The sequence below is a fragment of the Mus musculus genome, chromosome 10, assembly GCF_000001635.26.
Source record: "Mus musculus strain C57BL/6J chromosome 10, GRCm38.p6 C57BL/6J".
Lineage (NCBI taxonomy): Eukaryota > Metazoa > Chordata > Mammalia > Rodentia > Muridae > Mus > Mus musculus.
Window position 1 is genome coordinate 39,725,545 of NC_000076.6, and position 20,208 is coordinate 39,745,752.

General features: G+C 39.7%; 1 protein-coding gene and 1 long non-coding RNA gene across 7 annotated transcripts in view; one reads left to right on the forward strand and one right to left on the reverse strand.

The window, feature by feature from the left end:
* Positions 1-6,463, reverse strand: part of E130307A14Rik (RIKEN cDNA E130307A14 gene) — a 110,597-nt gene extending 104,134 nt beyond the window's left edge. The window contains exon 1 of the long non-coding RNA NR_038037.1: positions 6,194-6,463. This is a non-coding gene — a long non-coding RNA (RIKEN cDNA E130307A14 gene). The remainder of the gene's footprint in view (positions 1-6,193) is intronic.
* The window catches only part of Rev3l (REV3 like, DNA directed polymerase zeta catalytic subunit), a 143,651-nt gene continuing 129,459 nt past the window's right edge, over positions 6,017-20,208 (forward strand). For 3 of the 6 annotated variants that reach the window (XR_380057.4, XM_006512622.3, XM_017313854.2), the window contains exon 1: positions 6,017-7,069. Coding sequence is in view for 3 of the 6 variants with exons in the window: in XM_006512622.3 (XP_006512685.1) it covers positions 6,931-7,069 (139 nt within the window). In the remaining 3 variants the exon portion in view is untranslated. Of the gene's footprint in view, positions 7,070-17,146; positions 17,275-20,208 lie in introns of all 6 variants that reach the window. The other 3 variants (XM_006512623.4, XM_006512624.4, NM_011264.3) reach the window with 3 other exon arrangements.

The window sequence follows — 20,208 nt, forward strand, 5'->3', positions numbered from 1 at the left end:
GAGTGGCCATGTCCATGGAGTCCATAGAGGACATCAGATCTCCCGCAGGTGACTGGAACAAGAGTCTTGGGAACTGAACTCTGAGCAGAACCTCAAGAGCAGCAAATGCTCTTAACCACTGACCTACCTTATTTGCTTAAAAACACATCTTATCAAAAATCACCATCTGAAGTCAACTATAATTTATTGTAGTTTATTTGTATTTGACACTGACTAGAAAGAACAAACTCAAAAGTCTTTTCTATTGTCACGGAACACTTCTGATCCCACAAGTGTGAGGATTTCCCCCTACTCACTTAGCAAGCCACTGGTGCCTCTAGTTCAGCTCAGTTCTCACACTAATCTACGGAACAGCATCAGATCTGAGAGGTGAAGGCTCAATCATCAGTGGTCTTCCGGCTTACAGAAGACCCCAGGCTGTTTAATCTGTGTTTATGAGTGGCAATACTTCCAGGTTTCCATAACTCCTACTAAGGCTCAATTATTTTCAGGGGTGGTTTAAAGAACTCAGAAACACTTAACTTGCTTCAGTTTAGTATAAAGAAAATTTGTGAGAAGATGGCTGAAAGGTACACAGCTTCCATGCACCTCCAGCATACTACTACCCAGTAACATCCATGTGTTCAGCTCTCCAGGTCTCTGAATCCTATCCTGTGCTTTTTATTTATGGAGGTTGTTATCCAGCATACTTGATAAAATTAATGCTCAATTCACCTTCAACTATTCACAAGCCCCCAGAGGTTGGAGGATGGGGCTGAAAGTCTTAATCTCTAATCTTGCTTTGATCTTTCTGATGATTAGTCCCACCCAGAAGGTACCTAGGCGTGGCCAGACATCAACTGTTAGCATACAAAAAGACACATTACTTTGACAAACTCAAGGATTATATACTCATATGCTAAGAAACTAGGCTGAACATATTTCACAGCATCACATATACAAAAGCCCAAGTAATTATCTTAGCAATCTTATCCCTCAAATTTGTTTTATAATCAACATAAATGATCTTTTTTGCTGACAACTGGGAGAAAAACCTTGATTTTGCTCTCCTGGGTATGAAATTTGAAAGCTTTTAAACTCAACTCTGTTGTTTCCTCCCCCACTTCCTTACTTGATAAGCTCAAATATATATATATATGTATATATGTATATATATATGTGTATATATACATATACACATATATATATAATACATTTATGTGTGTATATGTTATGGTTTATAGCTATAGATAGTGAAGAGAGCACTCTAGGAATTGGTAGAGAATAGCAAGTTTTCGCTGGCTTTAGAAATATATGGGGGATCTCTGATTGTTACAACATGTAATATCCAGGGAATGAGGATGGTAAATGTCCTGTACAATGACTGTTTCACAGGAAACACAGAAATCCCTTTGCTTGGTTTAATGATCTGCTGTCAGAAAAATCTATAAATTCCTGATTTTTTTTTTGCCTGAATATTTGATTATTGTGATGGTTTTTGTATATGCTTGGCCCAGGGTGTGGCACTATTGGAGTAGGTGTATCCTTCCTGGAGTAGGTGTGTTTCTTTGGGTGTGGGCTTTAAGACTCTCATCCTAGCTGCCTGGAAGCCAATATTCTGCTAGCAGCCTACATATGAAGATGTAGAACTCTCAGCAACTCCTGCACCAGGCCTGCTTGGATGCTCCCATGTTCCCACTTTGATGATGATAGACTCAATCTGAACCTGTAAGCCAGCTCCAATTAAATGTTGTCCTTTTAAGAGTTGCCTTGGTCATTGTGTCTGTTCACAGAAGTAAAACTAACTAAGACAATTACTAAGTTAAGTCCAGTGACACAACAGAACATACATAAAGGCAAAGACTATATATGTCTTTTCCTACTAGCCACCTGTCTTAGTCAGGGTTTCTATTCCTGCACAAAACATCATGATCAAGAAGCAAGTTGGGGAGGAAAGGGTTTATTCAGATTATACTTCCTCATTGCTGTTCATCACCAAAGGAAGTCAGGACTGTAACATATACAGGGCAGGAAGCAGCAGCTGATGGAGAGGCCATGGAGAGATGTTACTTACTGGCTTCCTTCACCTGGCTTGCTCAACTTGCTTTCTTATAGAACCCAAGACTACCAGACCAGGGACAGTACCACCTACAATCAGCCCTCGCACGTTGATCACTAATTGAGAAAATGCCTTCCAGCTAGATCTCATGAAGGTATTTCCTCAAGGGAGGCTCCTTTCTCTGTGATAACTCCAGCTTGTGTCAGGTTGACATACAAAACCAGGCAGTACACTACCTATTTGTATACTGTCTGAATGATGTTTCCTGAGGACAAGACAAAATCAGAGTCCACGTGACAAGCATGTTGTATATATGACTGAGTTAGTCAAGGTACTGAAAATTCTAAGATGCTATGATTTTCATTTGAATTAAAATTTGCTGCATGTGCATAAAGAAGGTGGTAACATACAAGAAATGCAAGTGAGCAAAGCATCCTATAAGTCCCTTCTTACTCATGTTTCTTTCCTGAGACCAATCACTTACTTGAAAATAACATAAAAGAACAATCTAGTCTTTGTTTCTTTTAGCTCTTCCTTACTCACCAGTAAGCAGAAGGTAGAGAATATTGTTAGACCATATGCATAACAGGAAAGGAAATAAAAACAGTTGAGTTCATTTTGTGCTGAGTTTACACTGTTGTGACATCACAAATACATATGAATGTAGAAGCCATGAAATTCCGATCAGGTACTGTTAAATTTGCATTTTAAACTGCTTTGTGCAATATAAAGATGAATGGTGTAATTCATCATAGGAATTTACATTTTCATTTTTTTTTCTTAAAGTGACAGTAAAAAACAAATTAAATCAAGGATGGCACTGCATGCCTCTAACCCTAGCACTCAGAAAGCTGGAACAGAAGGATCATATATGTTCCAGGCCAGTCTGGGCTACAAATCAGCAAATTTGGAAAACAACATTGTCAATGGAAGGAGAAAGGGGAAAGAGAAGAAGAGGAGGCAGTAACAACATGATAGTTTAGTATAGAAAATGACATTTTGTCTCTGTACCTGAATCACAAGCCTACATTTTCATATTGCTCTGAGGCCCACAAATTAATGCAATTAGACATGACTGGGCTTTTAAAAAATTTTTATTTTATTTCTTTTTTTTAAGTAGTAAGAGATTTATATCACACAAATCTCTCAAAGCCAGAGAGTCAGGTTCAGAAAGTAGTTAGAAACAACTTCCAGGAAAAACAATGCCTAGAAAAACGTACACCTCATATTAGTGTAATTCTTGTGGAAACTCATAAATACATACTATCTAACCAGTCATCATTTGTGACAACAGACAAAAGTTAGCACTCCTCACAGAAGAATCAGACACTCTCATTATGGTGTTTGCCAGAAAAGCTCCTTTCCAAATACAGGTGAATGGTAATGTTGTTTACTTTTAGAAACACACTTTGATTCGGTACATTTGATTGCTGAAAACTAATTAGTACCCTTTTCAACTAATTTATATTTAAGTAAAAAGTCATTCTGGTGGCTTGGGAGTAACTTTAGAAACTTGAATATTAAATATTAGAGTTTAGCTATTTGGCTAAAATTAGAAAATTTATCATCACATGACTAATCTTAGTACCCTAGCTGCAAGGGAGTCTGAAAACCAGTTTTTATTACTATATTTATAATACTATAAAAGCCAGCTTCTAAAGTACAGAAGAGCAAGCTAGAAGGTTATGATGGTTAATCTTCATTGTTAACTTGGTCAGATTTAGAATCACCACAGAAATACAAGGGTATTTCTAGAATGGTTTAACGGATGAGGGAAGACCCACACCGACTGTGAACATCAATATTTTATAATCTTGAATCCCTGCATAAATTAAAAGATGAAACTGAACTGAGCATCTTTCTTTGCTTCCTAAGTGGACAAAAATGAGCAGTTACCTCACATTCTCACGACTATGTCTTCCTCACATTTACAGAGTTTATTCCTTAGAACTTTAAACCAAAATAAATTCTTTTCCTCCTTATGTTTCTTCTTGTCAAGTGTTCTGGACATAGTGAGGAAAGCCAGTGATATAGAATGGGCTGCCTGTTGTTGACTAAGTCACCATATACCTACTCCTTCCCCCTCATATAGATGGTCTCTGCCTACAATTACAGATAATTGTTAAAAGCAAATGTTTTCACCTGATGTTTAAAAGTATTGTCATGGAAGGGTTGAAAGGCTCTGGGTAAATAGGTGAGATGATAAATGTCAGTCAATGAGCTCCAATAACTGACAAATGTTAACTGCTTGTGATATACAGGGCTGGCTGGTAGGGTTGCTAAGCATACAGGTTTCCATTCTCCATCCCCCCAACATGTGATTTAGTAAGTGACAAAATATTAAAATTAACAAAAAAATATCCTAAGTGCTACAGGACATGCAGCAAGACCACCAATCTACAAATTTAGGATATTTTTTGTTAATTTTAATATTTTGTCACTTACTAAATCACATGTTGGGGGGATGGAAAATGGAAACATATTCTTAGCAACCCCACCAGCCAGCCCTGTATATCTCAAGCAGTATAAAATTGAGACTATTATATTATATTTTGATGAAGTCTATGCGTAATTTTTAAATTATATTGTTTCTAACTGATGGACATCATGGAAATCACTGGTGTTGTCCATCTGACATTCTGACTGTATAAAATGTTTATTTGTACCAAAGAACACACGGTAAGTGCATACATACACTGCTGATGAACAAAAGGCTTGTGTGTGGAAGTCATATTTTAAAGTCTCTTCTATAGTCTTCTAATACTTAAGTCAATTTGTAAAAAATTCTCTGTACTATAGCTGTTAGTAGGTTACATCCTAGTCTTGCCACTTCTTATGATGCTCTTGAGGCAAATTTACTGTATTGATTAGTCTCAAATCACCCTAAGCATAAATTCATATTAACATTTGTTAGTATGGAACGCTGCGTTCTGCAATGTGTCCCTTTAAGCCTTTTGATTTTATGTGAAAATCCACAATTGACTGTGAACAAGGAGCTCTCACCCCACTCCAGATACAAGGCAATATAACAAGCAGTAAAATGCACCTGTATAATTTTTTAAGTGGGACAGAATGAACTCTACTTTGGATGGATAATGACTGTCAAGTGTCCTAATTTCAGTGGCAAATTTCAAAGCTGAAAACTGTAGTTTCTGCTTCCTATTACTTTAATCTTTTTGTTGGGGCGGAATTGGGGGGGGGGGCGGCGGCGACGACTCACCTGTGAAAAACGAGGCCTAAAAAAATCAAATTATTTGTCCGAGGTCACGCCCAGTATTAGTGACCAAGCCAGACAAAATCCATAGGTTCTAATTTAACATCCTCACCAGCAGCATCTGTTGCCCCCGCACCCCCCAATCCCTAACTGTGCCACTTCATCTCCTTTCTAGCTCCAAATAAAGTTGGTTTTTATTTTATGTCTTACCCCACCCCCTTTTTCTTCTGTGTCAACCCGTAGTAAAATCTTGCACTAAGAGTGAATGAAAACACGCCGACTTTTAGGAGCCTTTCCCTTTTGCCAACATTTTCTCTGAAAGGCTCTCGGGGCTCTCCGAGCAGCCGCGAGAGGAGTGGAGGGAGGGAGGTGAGTGGAGCAAACAAGTCTTTCCGTGTTCTCGCTCGTGCCGCGTGTGTGTGTGGGGTGTGTGTGTGTAGCCTGCGCGGGGGAACCCACAGTGGTTGTCCTAGTGCGAGAGGGGCAGGCGGTGGGGGAGTGGGGGGGTGGAGAAAACCACGACGGTGGGAAATCCCTGTGCTGTCGGTGTATCTGCCCAGCTTGGGCAAAGCTGGGCAGGGCCGCGCGTGAATAAATCTCCTTAAGTGGCCGGGCGCAGTCACTGCAGCACCGCAGAAGAGGAGGCGGGCGAGGCGGGGCGCGAGGCTCGCCCGGAGCTGGGGGGAGGGGAGGGCGGAGGAGGGAGCGAGCGCCAGGGCGGCCCTTTTATAGGCCGAGGCCCGCGCGCCCCCGCCCCTCGAGCTGGCCCGGGCTCCAGCTCCGCCGCCGCGTTACCTGAGAAGGGCCGGCACGTCCAACGCTCCGCCCGCCCGCTCGCTCGCCCGCCCGGCCCGCCCTCCCTCCTTCCCACCCTCCCGCTCGGCCAGGGCCGCCCGAGGTCTGTGCCGCGCCTCCCTTCTCCCGCTGGCGGCTTCCCTTACCTTGTGAAAACAAAACAAAACAAAAAATATCCTCTCCGCGGCAGCCCCCGCCTCTTCCGTAAGATGTGACATGGCGGTCGGCGAGGGGAACTCGGGAAGCCGCCAAAACCCTGCGCCCCTCTGAGCCTATCCATGCTATCGGCGCTCCCCGGGCCCCGCCGCAGTGACCCGGCCCACAGGCCGAATCATCGATTCCTCGGCGCGCGGCCCGGCTTCCCGCCAGCTTCTTCCCCAGCCGCGCGCTCCGAGCGGGGGAGAACCCCCTCCTCGTCCCCTCCCACCCCGGGCGCGCGCCCGCCCGCCTCCTCCCCCCCCCCCGTCGCCGCTCGCGCGCGCGCACACACACACCCCTCCTCCCCTCCCCCAGTGGTTGCGTCCGTGACATCATCATCATGGCAACAAGAGCTGCAGCCTGGGACCGAGGAGCCCGTGTGATTCCCGGCGGCGGCGGCCGTGGCGGCAGCAGCAGCGGTACCACCCGACCCGACGAACGCGCGAGGGCTTCTCTCCCGCTGCCTCTCGCCCGGAGCGTCTGAGGAGGCGGCGGCAGCACACAGCCTCCGCAGCCTCCGCGCGCCGCCGCCGCTGCCGCTCGTCCCGGCGTCCGTGCGAGGGGCGGGGGGGAAAAGCCGAACCGAGGAGGAAGGGGAGGAGGCGCCTCTGCGGAGCCCGCCGCCGCCGCTGCTGCCAGGTCGCTGAGTGGAGGGGAGGCGGTGGCGGTGGCGGCGGCGGCGAACATGTTTTCTGTGCGGATAGTGACTGCCGACTACTACATGGCCAGCCCGCTGCCGGGGCTGGATACCTGCCAATCCCCGCTCACCCAGCTCCCTGTCAAGAAGGTGCCGGTGGTACGAGTCTTCGGGGCGACCCCGGCAGGTAAGCGGGAGCGGGCGGGAGCGGGAGCGCGGGCGCCGGGTCGTCGGGGCTGCCCTCCCTCCGCGCACTCGCGCGCACGCCGCCGCCGGCGGCCCTCTACAGGGTCGCTGCGGAGTCTGCCCTGTTCTCGGCTTTGCTCGCCTTCTCTCTCGCGCGCGTGACAGGAGGCGCAAAAGAAAAAAAAATGTGGGCTCGCGTGAGCGCTGCGCCCCCCTCCGCGGCAGAGAGGCGGCGGGCGCCCGGTCTCTCCTTTGCGAGCGGCGAGCAGGCTGGAGCCCCTGCCTCGGTGGGTCGGGTGGCTGCGCCTCGTCCCCAAGGACGAGTTCGCGGGTCCTTAGAGGTCGGTCCCCGGCGGAGACCCCGGCCACTCGCTACGTGTCCCTAGTGCCCCGTTCGAGAAAAGGCTTTGAGGGCAGAGGCGAAGTGTCAGGCGTGTTGTCCGTCGCTCCCGGTTGCCTCTGTTCACCCTCGCTCTCCTCTGCCCCTGCCGGAGATGCTGTGGCTGTAGAAAGTGGCGCCCGGGGCCAGATAATTTTTCTCATTGAAGTGACCATGTGGCTCTTCTGTGAGTGCAGGTCGTGACTGCTTAGAGTTTAATGCCTCGACAGGGACAGAGCGGCATCCTCAGGTGCAATGCTTTCAGGAAATGTGCATCCATGGAAATAGGAACTACGTGTTTGTGTCGCCCAACATAAAATACTACACCTAATGGGGGTGGATTCGTTAGGAAACACAGCCAAGCTCAGCAGCATAGGCATTTTAAAATTCCTCTAGGCTGGGTTGCAGGGTTGCATTTTAAAAATAGATTAAAAAAAAAAAAGCCATTTTGAAGAAATGGTGGGGGGGGGAAATGACAAGCTATGTTCTGGAACACTCTTTGGGTTTATAATATAAATAGGTTAGGGGCCAGATATACAAGGTTTTGCGTTTTTATCTTTCAGTTTTGCGTCTTTTTACATGCTTTAAACTGTTAAGATGAAATGGTAAAGCCGTATTCTGGAAGACGATTCTTACCAAGGTATAGCCCTATGGGGTTTCAGACGGCATTTCCCACTTGATGCTCTTTGCCTTCGTCGCCATTCATCTTTATTACTACAGTCAGCTTCTGTGGACTACCAAGACAATACCATTTCCCAAAATACAGACACTCGTTCTAAGCTACTACCTTTTAATGTGAATTCTCTTTGTTAACAATGCCAATGACATAAATAAGGCTGGGTAAAAGACTCCTTTTTCAAGTAGAGTTTGATGCTGTGAACCTTGGAAGATCGAGAACCGGAATGCTGGTAACAGTTGGTAGAAAGTATAGCATTTGAGACGTGGAAGACTGGAAAATCAGAGGCATTATAATGTTCTGGAGGATAGGTTTTCTACCTTTTTAAATGCTGTGCTGCTGTCTTTGTTTTGATTTGGAATCTCAGGGTAATACACTGCCTGTTCTCCTTTCAGCTGCAGAGGATGATAGTGAAGTTGATTTTCAAGTTGTAGAGCAACATGCTAATAGGATATTGTTGTGGTGGTCCAGTTTGTATGGTGGTCGAGTTATAGGTTTTCCTGCTACACTCACTCAATAGGTATACGTGAGTGATTTTAAAACTATTATGTAGGAAAGCTTTTGTTTGTGCGATTGCATGAATTTCACTTGCTATTAGCCGATTCTGTGAAAGAGTATCTTTTACAAATAGACTGGTGTAGACACTTGTGTTTCTGAATGTTGGAATGTGAACTATTTCATAAGAAATATTTATCTCTTCTTCTTGAATATCTTACAATAGGTCGCCAGCCTCCAATTAAAAAGAGAAACCCTCTGTGTTTTTTGTGGTGTACTTGGAAATGTATACTATAAATGAAGAAAAAATAAGTACTTGTGATACAGGCAAAAGCAATCATCACGTTGCTAAGGAGTATCATGTTGCTAAGGAGTATCAGGTTGCTAAGGAGTATAAGGTTGAAGGTATAATTCACAGGTTAAAGCAAAAGTTTCTGTTTCAAGCATGACACATAGATGGATGTAAATGTCAGTTTAGACCTCAGTAATTGGTTCATTAATATATGGTAATAGTGCTTGTGAGATACCTTGGTGCTGAGGTCAGAGGAAAACAATAAAATAATTCCTTACATAGTATAAAACAAATCTTGTTTCCTCAATGTGAGAAAAAAAAATTGAAGTCCTTGGCACACACTTAAAGTCTCCAGTTTTTATAAATCAAGCATTTTTAATGTCATAGACCGCCCCCCAGTAGAGTTAATATTAATCCAGACTCAATGAAAACTACCCTGCAGAATTTTCTGCTTTAAATTCTCTTCCCAAAGAAAACTAGTCCAGGCCATGTAGATTTAAAACTTGGAAATAATGTAATAGAGCGGCCAGAATATTTTATTAAAAATCAGTGTTTGGTGGGTGTGGCGCTGAATGCCTATCATCTGTCCCTGGTGGCCAAGGCAGGTGGATCTCTGAGTTCAAGGCTAGTCCGGCCTACTTAGCTAGTTCTGGAGACCCAGGACTACACAGAGAAACCCTGTCTTGAAAAACCAAACCAACTAACCAAACACAATTTGAATGCTAGAATTTTTTAATGAAAACAAATTTACTATTACAAAATTCAGACATATTACTAATGTGTAAACTATGTTAATGGACATTTGTAACACCTGTAAGTCCTCACCTTGTAGGTGTTAACTTTGGAAGTCCGTAATTCTTTGATTTGGAGAAAAGATTTTTTTTTCTTAAACAGAATTTGCTATTCAAAGTAGATCCAATATCAGCAGAAGAAAGTTTCTCTCAAAATGGCTATTTGAATTATAAATTCCGAGTCAATTGGATTACTGCTGTTGCAGGAAAAGTAATTTTCTGCTTTAGGAAACAGTCCAGTTAACTTTTGTTGTCCTGTCTTAAGGACATATTTGGAGTAATGTAAATAAATGTCTTGGATTTAAACACCTGTGTTTTGAGTTTGTGAAATTTGAAAATATTTTTTTAAATAGCATATTCAGACTTGAATGTGAATTTTTGACTGATTGGTTTGATCATTTGCTAATTGAACATAGTGATTCCTTATAAAAGTCACTTCATTTCTTTCATGTGAGTGAGGGAGTTACGTTTTAGAAACCCTTAGTTCTTTAAACTCATTAATTTTTTTTTTTTTTTACATCTCTTTGGTGTGTGTGTGTGTGTGTGTATGTGTACACATGTTTTCAAACACCATGGTGTGTGTGAGTACATGTGTGTTTTCAAGCACCATGGTGTGTGTGTGTGTGTGTGTGTGTGTGTATGTGAGTACCCAAGCACCTCGGTGACATTTGGAGGTCAGAGGGACTCGTTCCACCTTGTGGGTTCCTAGGACCCAGGTCATCAGGCCAGGCAGCAAGTACCTTTACCAGCTAAGCCTTCTCATTGGCACTAAACTCATTGTTTTTGAGTTGTGAGCATAGCTAGCCTTTAACAGCTGAGCAATCTCTCCAGATCCCTAAATTCATTTTTTAAAAAGTCTTAAACATTACTTTGATACATTATTTGATGTGTCCCAAGCATTATCATTGTAGAAAAAAATTATAATAACGCTCTGGTAATTTGTGGGGGGGGGGGGGAAGCAATGTGACTAAAGTATGGGATGATGTCTTTTTCATTTCTATCTGCATGGGTGTGGCACTACACATACAAGGCTGCTGAGGACCTGACTCCGGTGAGGAACTGGATGCGTCCAGAATCCACATCTCCACTTTTGCTTCAGTGCTCCTGTGCTCCGTGCATGCTGAGCCTAGTTGAGCCTTTCTTGTTCTCAGCCCCAGGTTAAGCATAGTTACCCTTTGAAAGAGATTCCCTGCTGAGATGCAGAGGAGGAGTAAGTAAGGTGTTCTCCGTCTAAGTCATTGAATGAAGTAGGTCAAACAGACTGTTGAGGGAGCTGCTTGCTTTCAAGATTACTGTAAGGAACTTTTACTACTACTACTACTATTATTATTTATTTATTTATTTATTTATTTATTTTTGGCTTTTCGAGACAGGATTTCTCTGTGTAGCCCTGGCTGTCCTGGAACTCACTCTGTAGACCAGGCTGACCCGAACTCAGAAATCTGCCTGCCTCTGCCTCCCAAGTGCTGGGATTAAAGGCGTGCACCACCACACCCAGCTTTCTGCTACTTTCTTGTACATTTTCCTCCTATTTGGTGAATAGTTGTATAGATTGTTGTAGATAGTAACGTGAAATCTGGTGAGTTCTTTTTTTTTTTTTTTTTTATTATTCTGGAATTCTACATGAGTTATAGGTGCTTACTTGATTGATTTATTCTTATATTTTATAAACCTAACTGTAATGAACTACTATAATTGGTAGATTATTAAATATATTTGAAATGAGTATGAATTTGTAAACCATTACGCTTAACTCAGATTATAAAAAATTTGAACCTTGTTCATTCTTTTAGCTAAACATTCAAAAATATTTTAAGATCATGTAAGACCTATTCAGTTATAATTGTTAGAGATTTCTTTTGGAGCGCACAGATCTAGTCATGCTAATCACAAACGAAGTTGTCCACTTTAATTTATATTTTAAGTCCTGAATAGAAAGCTTTACCAGTTTTACATACTATATTTGGCTAAAGTCAGATCAGCACATTAGGAACAGGCAGGGACCCTCTTACGTCTAGAACAGGATGGAGAAGCTACTATGTGTGTATCAACCTATTCTCTGTGCCTTTGTTAAATCAGGATTACCCACCAGCAACTCAGAAAACAGGAAGCAACAAATATGAAAATATAAATTGAACATAAAATTCTTAGGCTAATACAGAAATGTAGGATATAGTTAGTGATGGCTCCAAAAGGAGGATTTGATGAGCACCCTGACAGGGAAATCCAGGGAAGGCTTCATGAAGGAAGTATGGATCAAGTAATCTAAAAATTTTAAGAATTAAATATTTTGAATAGAGGAACAGTTACAAAGTAATTTACAGATGAGGAAAACTTGTCTCTGCAGGGAAGCTTAGCAGTGTATTCTGATACACCAGGAACTGGTGCATTAAAATGTTCCCTTTTGACCCATTAGTTCTAGTTTCAGGGATTTTAATCGATGAATAGAAACCTTTTTGGCAAATCTGATTCTCTTTTGAATCCATCTACTTTTCATTATTCCATCACCATCCTAGTGCAAGCTCCTAGCATTTTTGATAGCATTTACTACAATGGCCTCCTAATCTTGATTTAATCCCAATCTACTCTGCCCCTGCTAATCTGATTACTACACTGTAATCAGATTTTTTTCCAAAATTTAATCCTGATTACATCACCTTATATGCTTTAGTAGCTTTCAGTTATATTTAGAATACAGACAAAATTCCTTGTCTTAATGTGGTGTCAACCACCTGTCCACAAGGTCTTGCATACTGTGGCCCTACTTTTCTGTTCAGTCATGGCTTGAGCCATGTTCTTGCCTGGCTCTTTGTATTCCGGCCATATTGGCATTATGTTAGCCCCTTCTTGCTATGCTCCTCCCACAATGAGGGGGTTGTACTTGCTGTTCCCTCTGAGTAGAAGATTTTCTCCTCTTCTTCTAAAACTCCAGTTTATCTTTCCTCAGGGAAGCCTTCCCAATCCAGAAGTTTAAAGCTCCTTTGTAGCATTGCTGTAGTTATTATTCTGTATATGTTGGAGATTAATATTTAGTTTTTCCTCATTGTAACCTCCAGAAATGCTAGTAATGGTTTTTGTTGTTGTTTACAATTATAGACCTATACTTACTAGTATGCTTGAAACATGAGCATTCATTGCAAAAACTAATCAATGGATGATAGTCATCACAGAAAATAACCCATATATCTAACAAATGGGAAGTAATTTCATAAATGGAGCATATTCCAGCAAAACATTCATTCCTAAGTCATGTTTTAGATTATATAACTGTTGTGAAAGTATTAGCTTACAAAATAATCATTTAAATGCAGAAAATTTTATTGAAATAAAGGTTGGTTCTATGTAGAAAGTCTTCTGTATTTTTCAGATTTTTCTGCAGATAACATATGTTGACTTAATAGTTTGTAAAAGACTGCTCACATGTTTGTTAAGAGAAAGCCAGTTTTCTAGATGTGTTTCAGAAGCATAGTAAGAAAAAGGTATGAGACTCATTCAGCTCTCCAAAATAAATATCCACTAAAGTGCATAATTAATTACATTATGGTGTTTTGATCTTGATTATTAATTCAGAAAATGTCAAAAACTTTTTTTTGTAAAGCAAACTAGCAATTTTTAGATTGACATATCTATTTGTTTGTGAAGTTGTTTTAATTTTAAAGTGTGGGAGTAGGTGTCTGAAAATGTGCTTTCTTGTAATGAGTGTCAGTCAGACGCTGGGGCTTGTGCATACCAGGTGAGTGTTCCAGCTGAGTTCTCACTCCAGGACTTAAGATGGTTTTGACACACAATAGCAATGCAACAGAGTAAAACTCAGAAATGAATTCATATGTGTTAGCACCTTAAAACAAAGATACTATTTTTGATTTATAGTTGAGAAATGATTATTAAATAATGATCTTTGTAGATAGATTGCTACTATTCTGAACAAAAAGTAAGTTGGCTTCCAGAGTTGTCAAAAACATGTGAAATAAGGAACAGGATCATATTTTTGATGTGGTTTAGGAATGATGAATGGCTTTCAGAGTATGAAAAAACTGAAGCTAGATTCTCAATTTTCTTTTTTTTTTTTTTGAGACAGGGTTTCTCTGTGTAGCCCTGGCTGTTCTGGAACTCACTCTGTAGACCAGGCTGGCCTCGAACTCAGAAATCCGCCTGCCTCTGCCTCCCAAGTGCTGGGATTAAAGGCGTGTGCCACCACTGTCCAGCTAGATTCTGAATTTTATAACACAAATAAAACTCCATTTGTGGAAAAAACACAAGGTAAAAGGTAAATAAAACTTGTAAGCTCATTTGTACTTTTGAAAAGGGCCCACTTTCTTCCCAATAAATAGCTCCTACTAGTAGAGAAGTGAACAAAGACAATTCATGTGAAAAGTGTTATATGTATATAATATGCCTTATACAGTTATAATTATAGCTGCAGCATATTTCATCATCTGTCATATTTGCAAAGCTACTTTGGATAAGTTGAGAATGGTGAGGAAAGAACGGCAGTCTCAGACATTGGTGGTAAGATCATAAAGCCTTTGGGCCCCATGTAAAGCAGTTTGGAAAGGTTCAAAATTGGAAGTGCGCTTTTATTATAAATCAGCAATCCCACCGAAGGCTTTTATACTTCCCATTTTGCATATGTGTCAAATGAAATATAAGATTATCTGTGGCAGCACTGTGATAAAATAATACCTGTGCAGCAGTAGTGCCATGTCTTAAGAGGAAAAGGGCAAAGTGAAGGACTGGAGTATGTTTTATATAGAGATAACAGTGGAATGCATATGTACTATTGACTTCAGAACTAGAGGGAAATTTGGTGATAGTAGTTGCCACCAGAGATTAAAACTGCTTAAGTTGTAGCTACAGGAATGAGTAAAGCAAAAGAGAAGGAACAGAAGCCAGGCGTGGTGGCGTATGCCTTTAATCCCAGCACTCGCGAGGCAGAGGCAGGCGGATTTCTGAGTTCGAGGCCAGCCTGGCCTACAAAGTGAGCTCCAGGACAGCCAGAGCTATAAAGAGAAACCCTGTCTCGAAAAACAAAACAAAACAAAAAAAGAGAAAGAACAGGTCTTAATAATTGCTGTGAACAGTTGCAAAATGATTGTTACAGTGCTGTTTAACATTTTATTTTGTTAGTGATCTTTTAATCGGAGCCTTTAATTGATGGGTGTAGCTCCTTGGAGGGTGGCCATAGTGAATTAGAGAATCCAAAAAGGAGGCTTTTGGGGGGTACTAATAAATACCAGGATGAGTAATGTTTTTATTAGATACCTGAAGTGCGTTAAAGTGCTTCACTAATTGGGATGACATCAGCCGTAAGCCACAGCTGTTTCTTGAGGAATAGAGATTTTTGGAGTTGCTCTGAGCTTGTATTCAGAGTACCTGAGGAGCATGCCATCCAGTGCAAGGTGCATCTCACTGGTGATGACAGGGAAGCAGAAGGTGCTTTTGGGGAGCTAGAGACAGGTTGGGGAAAGACCATCTCTAGGGCCAATGCTTGCCGTGTGCATTGGTGGACCATCTTAGATGGCTGCAAGGTAGCTATCTAATAGAAGATGTGTGTCCCTTTTTAAAAAAATTATTCTTGATGTGAAGTTTGAATTTACAATTTACACATAATATGAACTTTTGCATTTTATATATATGTATATATATATATCACTATATATATATATATATATATATATATATATCAAAGAATATCTATTGTAATACTCTAAATCTTAACTTAATGTATATTTTCCACTAACCACCATGCAGATATTCTGTGTATTCTTCTGCTGTCCAAAGTGTTAACTACCAGTATCATAGTGAGGGTGGAAAAACACCATTCTTGACATCCTTATATGTGTGTGTGTGTGTGTGTGTGTGTGTGTGTGTGTGTATGAAACTGTGTATGGTAATGCATGCATATACTATATATGATACATATAAATATTCACACATGAGTTTTAGACAGACATCTTCAGGCTGTGTACACTAGTTGGTTAGTATGGGTCAAGATATGAAAACTGTGAATCGTGACAGATTTCACTACTTCACATTGGCCCTTTCTCTCTCAAATTTGAAGGGCTATAATGAGATGCTATTGATGACAATTGAAAGATGAAATACAGAACATTGGGAGAATTACTAATTTCTTTTACATAGTTTGAAACTGTGTCTAGAAGAGGAGAGAATATAATTGTAGAATAGATCTGAGTAGGCTTTGTGTGAGTGTGATGATTGTTCTTTAAGAATAAGTAAAACATATAACAAAGAATTTAGGACACCTATAAATGAAAATCAATATTCAAATTAGACATAATCAAAAATGTATCAGACTTCTCAGATTCCTTTGCTGGAATGCGTTTTCTTCTGGCTTTTCATTCAGTTAATATAAAGAAGAAGAAAAAAAGAAAAAAAAGATTGCAGTTTAAGTGGGTTGCATTTAAATAGTGTTGGTTGCCATCAGCTTTAGTTGTTTCAAAGGAATATTTATAAATTTAAGGAGTATGATATGTGATATGCTGTGCAGTGTGTGTTACTTTGTTACCTAGCTGCTGTTTTAACACTAGAGTGGTATTAAATAAGAGGAAATAGTGTGACTTAAGCTACAGTGAACTTTGGATACAATTATGAATAATTATATTAACTTGCAATTGCCATGCAAATATAAAGAATACAGAAATGGGTATTTTAGAAGATCAGAAAGATACTCACTGTCCAAACATGATGCAGATGCATTAGGAGACCAAAACAAATTAGAAATAAAATCAGACTCTTAGTTACAATCCTTTAACCTTTGGGAGATTTTAAAAAACTTATTTTTTTTTGAAGATTTCCAGATGATCCCATGTTTCTTCTGGTTCTAACAGAATTTTTTTTTTTAAGTATTTCAAATTATTTAAATGAAAACTCTGGTTGCTTAGTTAGTATTGTGAAACTGGACTGTTTTCTGCAGCAGAAATTGTGTATGTTCAGCAGAGTGGCTTCTGAAGCACATGGTAGTCATTATCCGCGGGCGATGATTCACACGTATCCTCTGGCCAGTTCTATTGTAGCTTTAGGTGAGAGGTTGGGAAATACTAAGAATTTGAAGTCAGTTTCCTTGGGGGTAATTATTGAATTTTCTTTGGGTTCAGAGAACATTAACTATATTAACAAATAAATGTTACTTCAGAAATGCCTTGTCTGATATTTGACAGTTTGTAAAAGTTTTCTATTTTTCTTATACTTCTTACCATTGCCAAGAAAGTATAACAAGAATTAAAAGAAATATTTTAGTTTGCATATACATATATTTACACTTAAAAAGTAACTTATATATTAAATTAGGTTTGTTTAAGATGTGAAATAGATGGCTTTGTAAGTAAGAATACATGTTGCTATGTGAAAGAATGTAAAGTTAAAACATGTTGGCATACTCCTAGTTTCTCAGAACAAGAAAATGACTAATCTAAATTTCATTTCAGAATAAAAACCAAGACAAGCCACATAAAAGCATCCTAAAAATTAAACTGTCATCATATTATTTGTTTTAAAACTATGGAATAATATATCTGAGGAAGATTACTCTCAAAATTGTTTTTCTCAATTTCAAGTAAGTAATTTATTTTGGTTAATATATTGGGGGCAAGGGGGGTGGGTGATCCTTGGCATTGAAGTTGGTACTCATCCTTAAAATAACAACTCAGATATCACATTCTTTAAGCCTCTGGCTCCTTCTACCACTCCCAAAGTTTATCTCCTTGGTTTTCTTAAGCCTGCCCCTTTCCCACACAGCTATTAAAGGACTTATTGCCTTGAATATTGTTTGTAGAAATAGCCATATAGTACTATCCTCAGGTAACCCCCTCACCCCCAAATAACTCCTCTGTCCTACTACCTTTTGTGCTGAGATACCCTGGGCAAGTTACTTTACTTTTATGTACCTTAATCTCCTTTTCTGCAAAACAAATTTTAATGATTTCTACCTCACAGGATTAACAGGGGGGAAAAAACCCAAAAACCCAGCAAATGTCTGCCATATATAGTAGCATAATGTTACCCTTTTAAATACTTGTCTCTAGAATCTTCTTGTTACCTCATATGTGCTCTTTAAAATGTTCAAATTGAAGTGAACTGGAAAATGTACTTGTGTAGCGTTTCTGTATTCCTCACATTACTGTAAGATCCCTTGCACACTGTGGGTATGGTCTTTGTATTGATCAGTGACTCATGTCTATAGATGAGATTATTACCTATTTAAAACACCTCTTAAAAGTTGGCCAATTTTTATAATCACCTATCCAGGCATAACTTAAAAAGACCAAAAACTTGTTTTATGTAGGGCAGGGAAATAAATGTCCATGTCTGATCTTTCCTTGAAAGGGGGCAGTGGTAAACCATTAGGGAGTAACTGTAGTTTCTCAGTGCTACAGGTTAGGCTAACTGTATTTCTTTGAAGGAGCCTTATTTTCCAAAGCCATTAGTAATGCTTTAAAAAATACATAAATTATGGTAGAACATATTAAAATCATGTGCCAATGTCAAAATAAAGGTGACTTATCAAAGGGATTTATTGCTTTGATTGTTTTTGCCTTTTATGAATTTATAGTACACATATAAAAAAATGAAGCCTCTGGTTTTAAAACCTATTTAAGATTGAGGAATATAGGCCAAGTGATTCATTATTCGCTAATATTTCAATTGTCTTCAGCGTATATTTGTGAATATATTTCTAAGTGTTCCCCCCGCCACAAAATCAGAAAAATCATATTTTGGTTGATTACACTTAAGGTTTTTAAAATAGAAAACATGTTAGTTAATTGTTTTAATATTATTTTTAGTAACAAATTTTGCGCTTCTTATTGATCTTTACTATATGCCATTTTCCAAGTAATTTAGTCTTTATATTTGTAAAAACAAGTACTGCTTTCCCACTTTACACTGGAGGAAATGAGACGTGAGGAGGCTAATTGACTTCCATCTGAGAGTGGAGCATGTTTGCCTCATAGCAAGTGAGGGCACGTGAGAGAATGGTGCTAACCTGTTACTCACTAGACAAAGCAAGTACAAAAGCAAGATAAAGAGTTTTCAGAATACAGTAATAGTTACTATTGGTATCTGACAGTGACTGTGCGCATGTTCTTAGTCACATTAACAGTACACTTGGTCTCCCTATTGATCTGTTTTCTTCTAAACAATATTCAGTCCATGATCATTTAGACTGAAGTACTTTATGTAAATGTTTCTATAAGGAAATTGGACTTTACAGTTAATCAAATAGAAAATACTTTTGTAAGTTTAGTATAATTAAGCAAGTAGTATGTGAATCTATAGTCAGACCTTCATATGTGGATTCATCCAGCCTGAGAAAGTATTTGTGGGGAAAAACAATTGCACCCATGCTGTATGTGTGCATGCGTGTGTGCAGACCTTTTTTTTTTTTATTGTTATTTCTTAAATAATTGAAGGTAGCAGATGTTTACTTAGAATTTATATTGTATTTGGTACTTTAAGTAATCCAGAGGTTATTTACAATGCAGGGGATGCTGTAGATAGGCCATTTACAAGTGCCACTCCTCTTTACATAAGTACTTGAATATCTGAGGTAGAAGAGTAGGAACTCTGGAACCAGTCCTCCACAGACAGTGGGATTTGGGGAGCTAAAAAACCAGAAAAAGTAAAGTGGAATTTTATTTGATCAGAAATCTTATTTTCATACCTACTTTTACTAACTTTTGCTGTACAACAATCCCCCCTGAAACTTGTCAAGAAATAGCTGCATTAATCTATGATTCTGGGCATCTATTAGTTAAAACATCTCTGTTACTGCTTCTCTATGGGCTTGCTTATATGTCTGCCATCAGTGGATAGGTCAAGTGGTTAGTCAAAAATATTTATTTGCTGTGGAATTTAGTACTGGATGTTGGCTGGGTGCTAGAGAACCATGTGTTTCTAGGAAGATAGCCGTGACTCTTCACCTGAAGTTAGCACCAGAGTTTACAGGAGCAACAAGTAAAAGCAAGTCCCATACTGTTTTTTGTTTGTTTGTTTGATAGTCCAAAACAAATCACAGGGTTTGTCTTTAGGGGTTTCCTAAGGATGTATGGCTAATTAGGTGTCATTATTATAATCACTTATACTGTTGCTGGCTGACTCATTTTCCCAAAGTATGCTAACAGTATGATATTACCACCTTTTTAAACTAAGTAGTACTTTTACAATTTTTTAATAATAACATTAGGGTTTAAACCCTATGTGATAGACAACATGTTTTATCACTGAGCTATACTCTCAGCTGGAGGTGTTTAAGTAATATATTTGATAGTTCATGTCATTCTTTGTGTTAATCACTTTTGTTCTATTCTTCTGCGTCTCATTCACAAATACATCATGTACTAACTGTACAGAAAGTATTATTAGATAGGCAATAGGTGGAGTAAGAAAGACTACTCTAGTCATTTAAGTTTCTTAAAGTTACCTGTCTGCTTTCAGAGACCTGAGAAAGCAGACACTTACTAATTCTAAAAAATGACCCTAGACCATATAT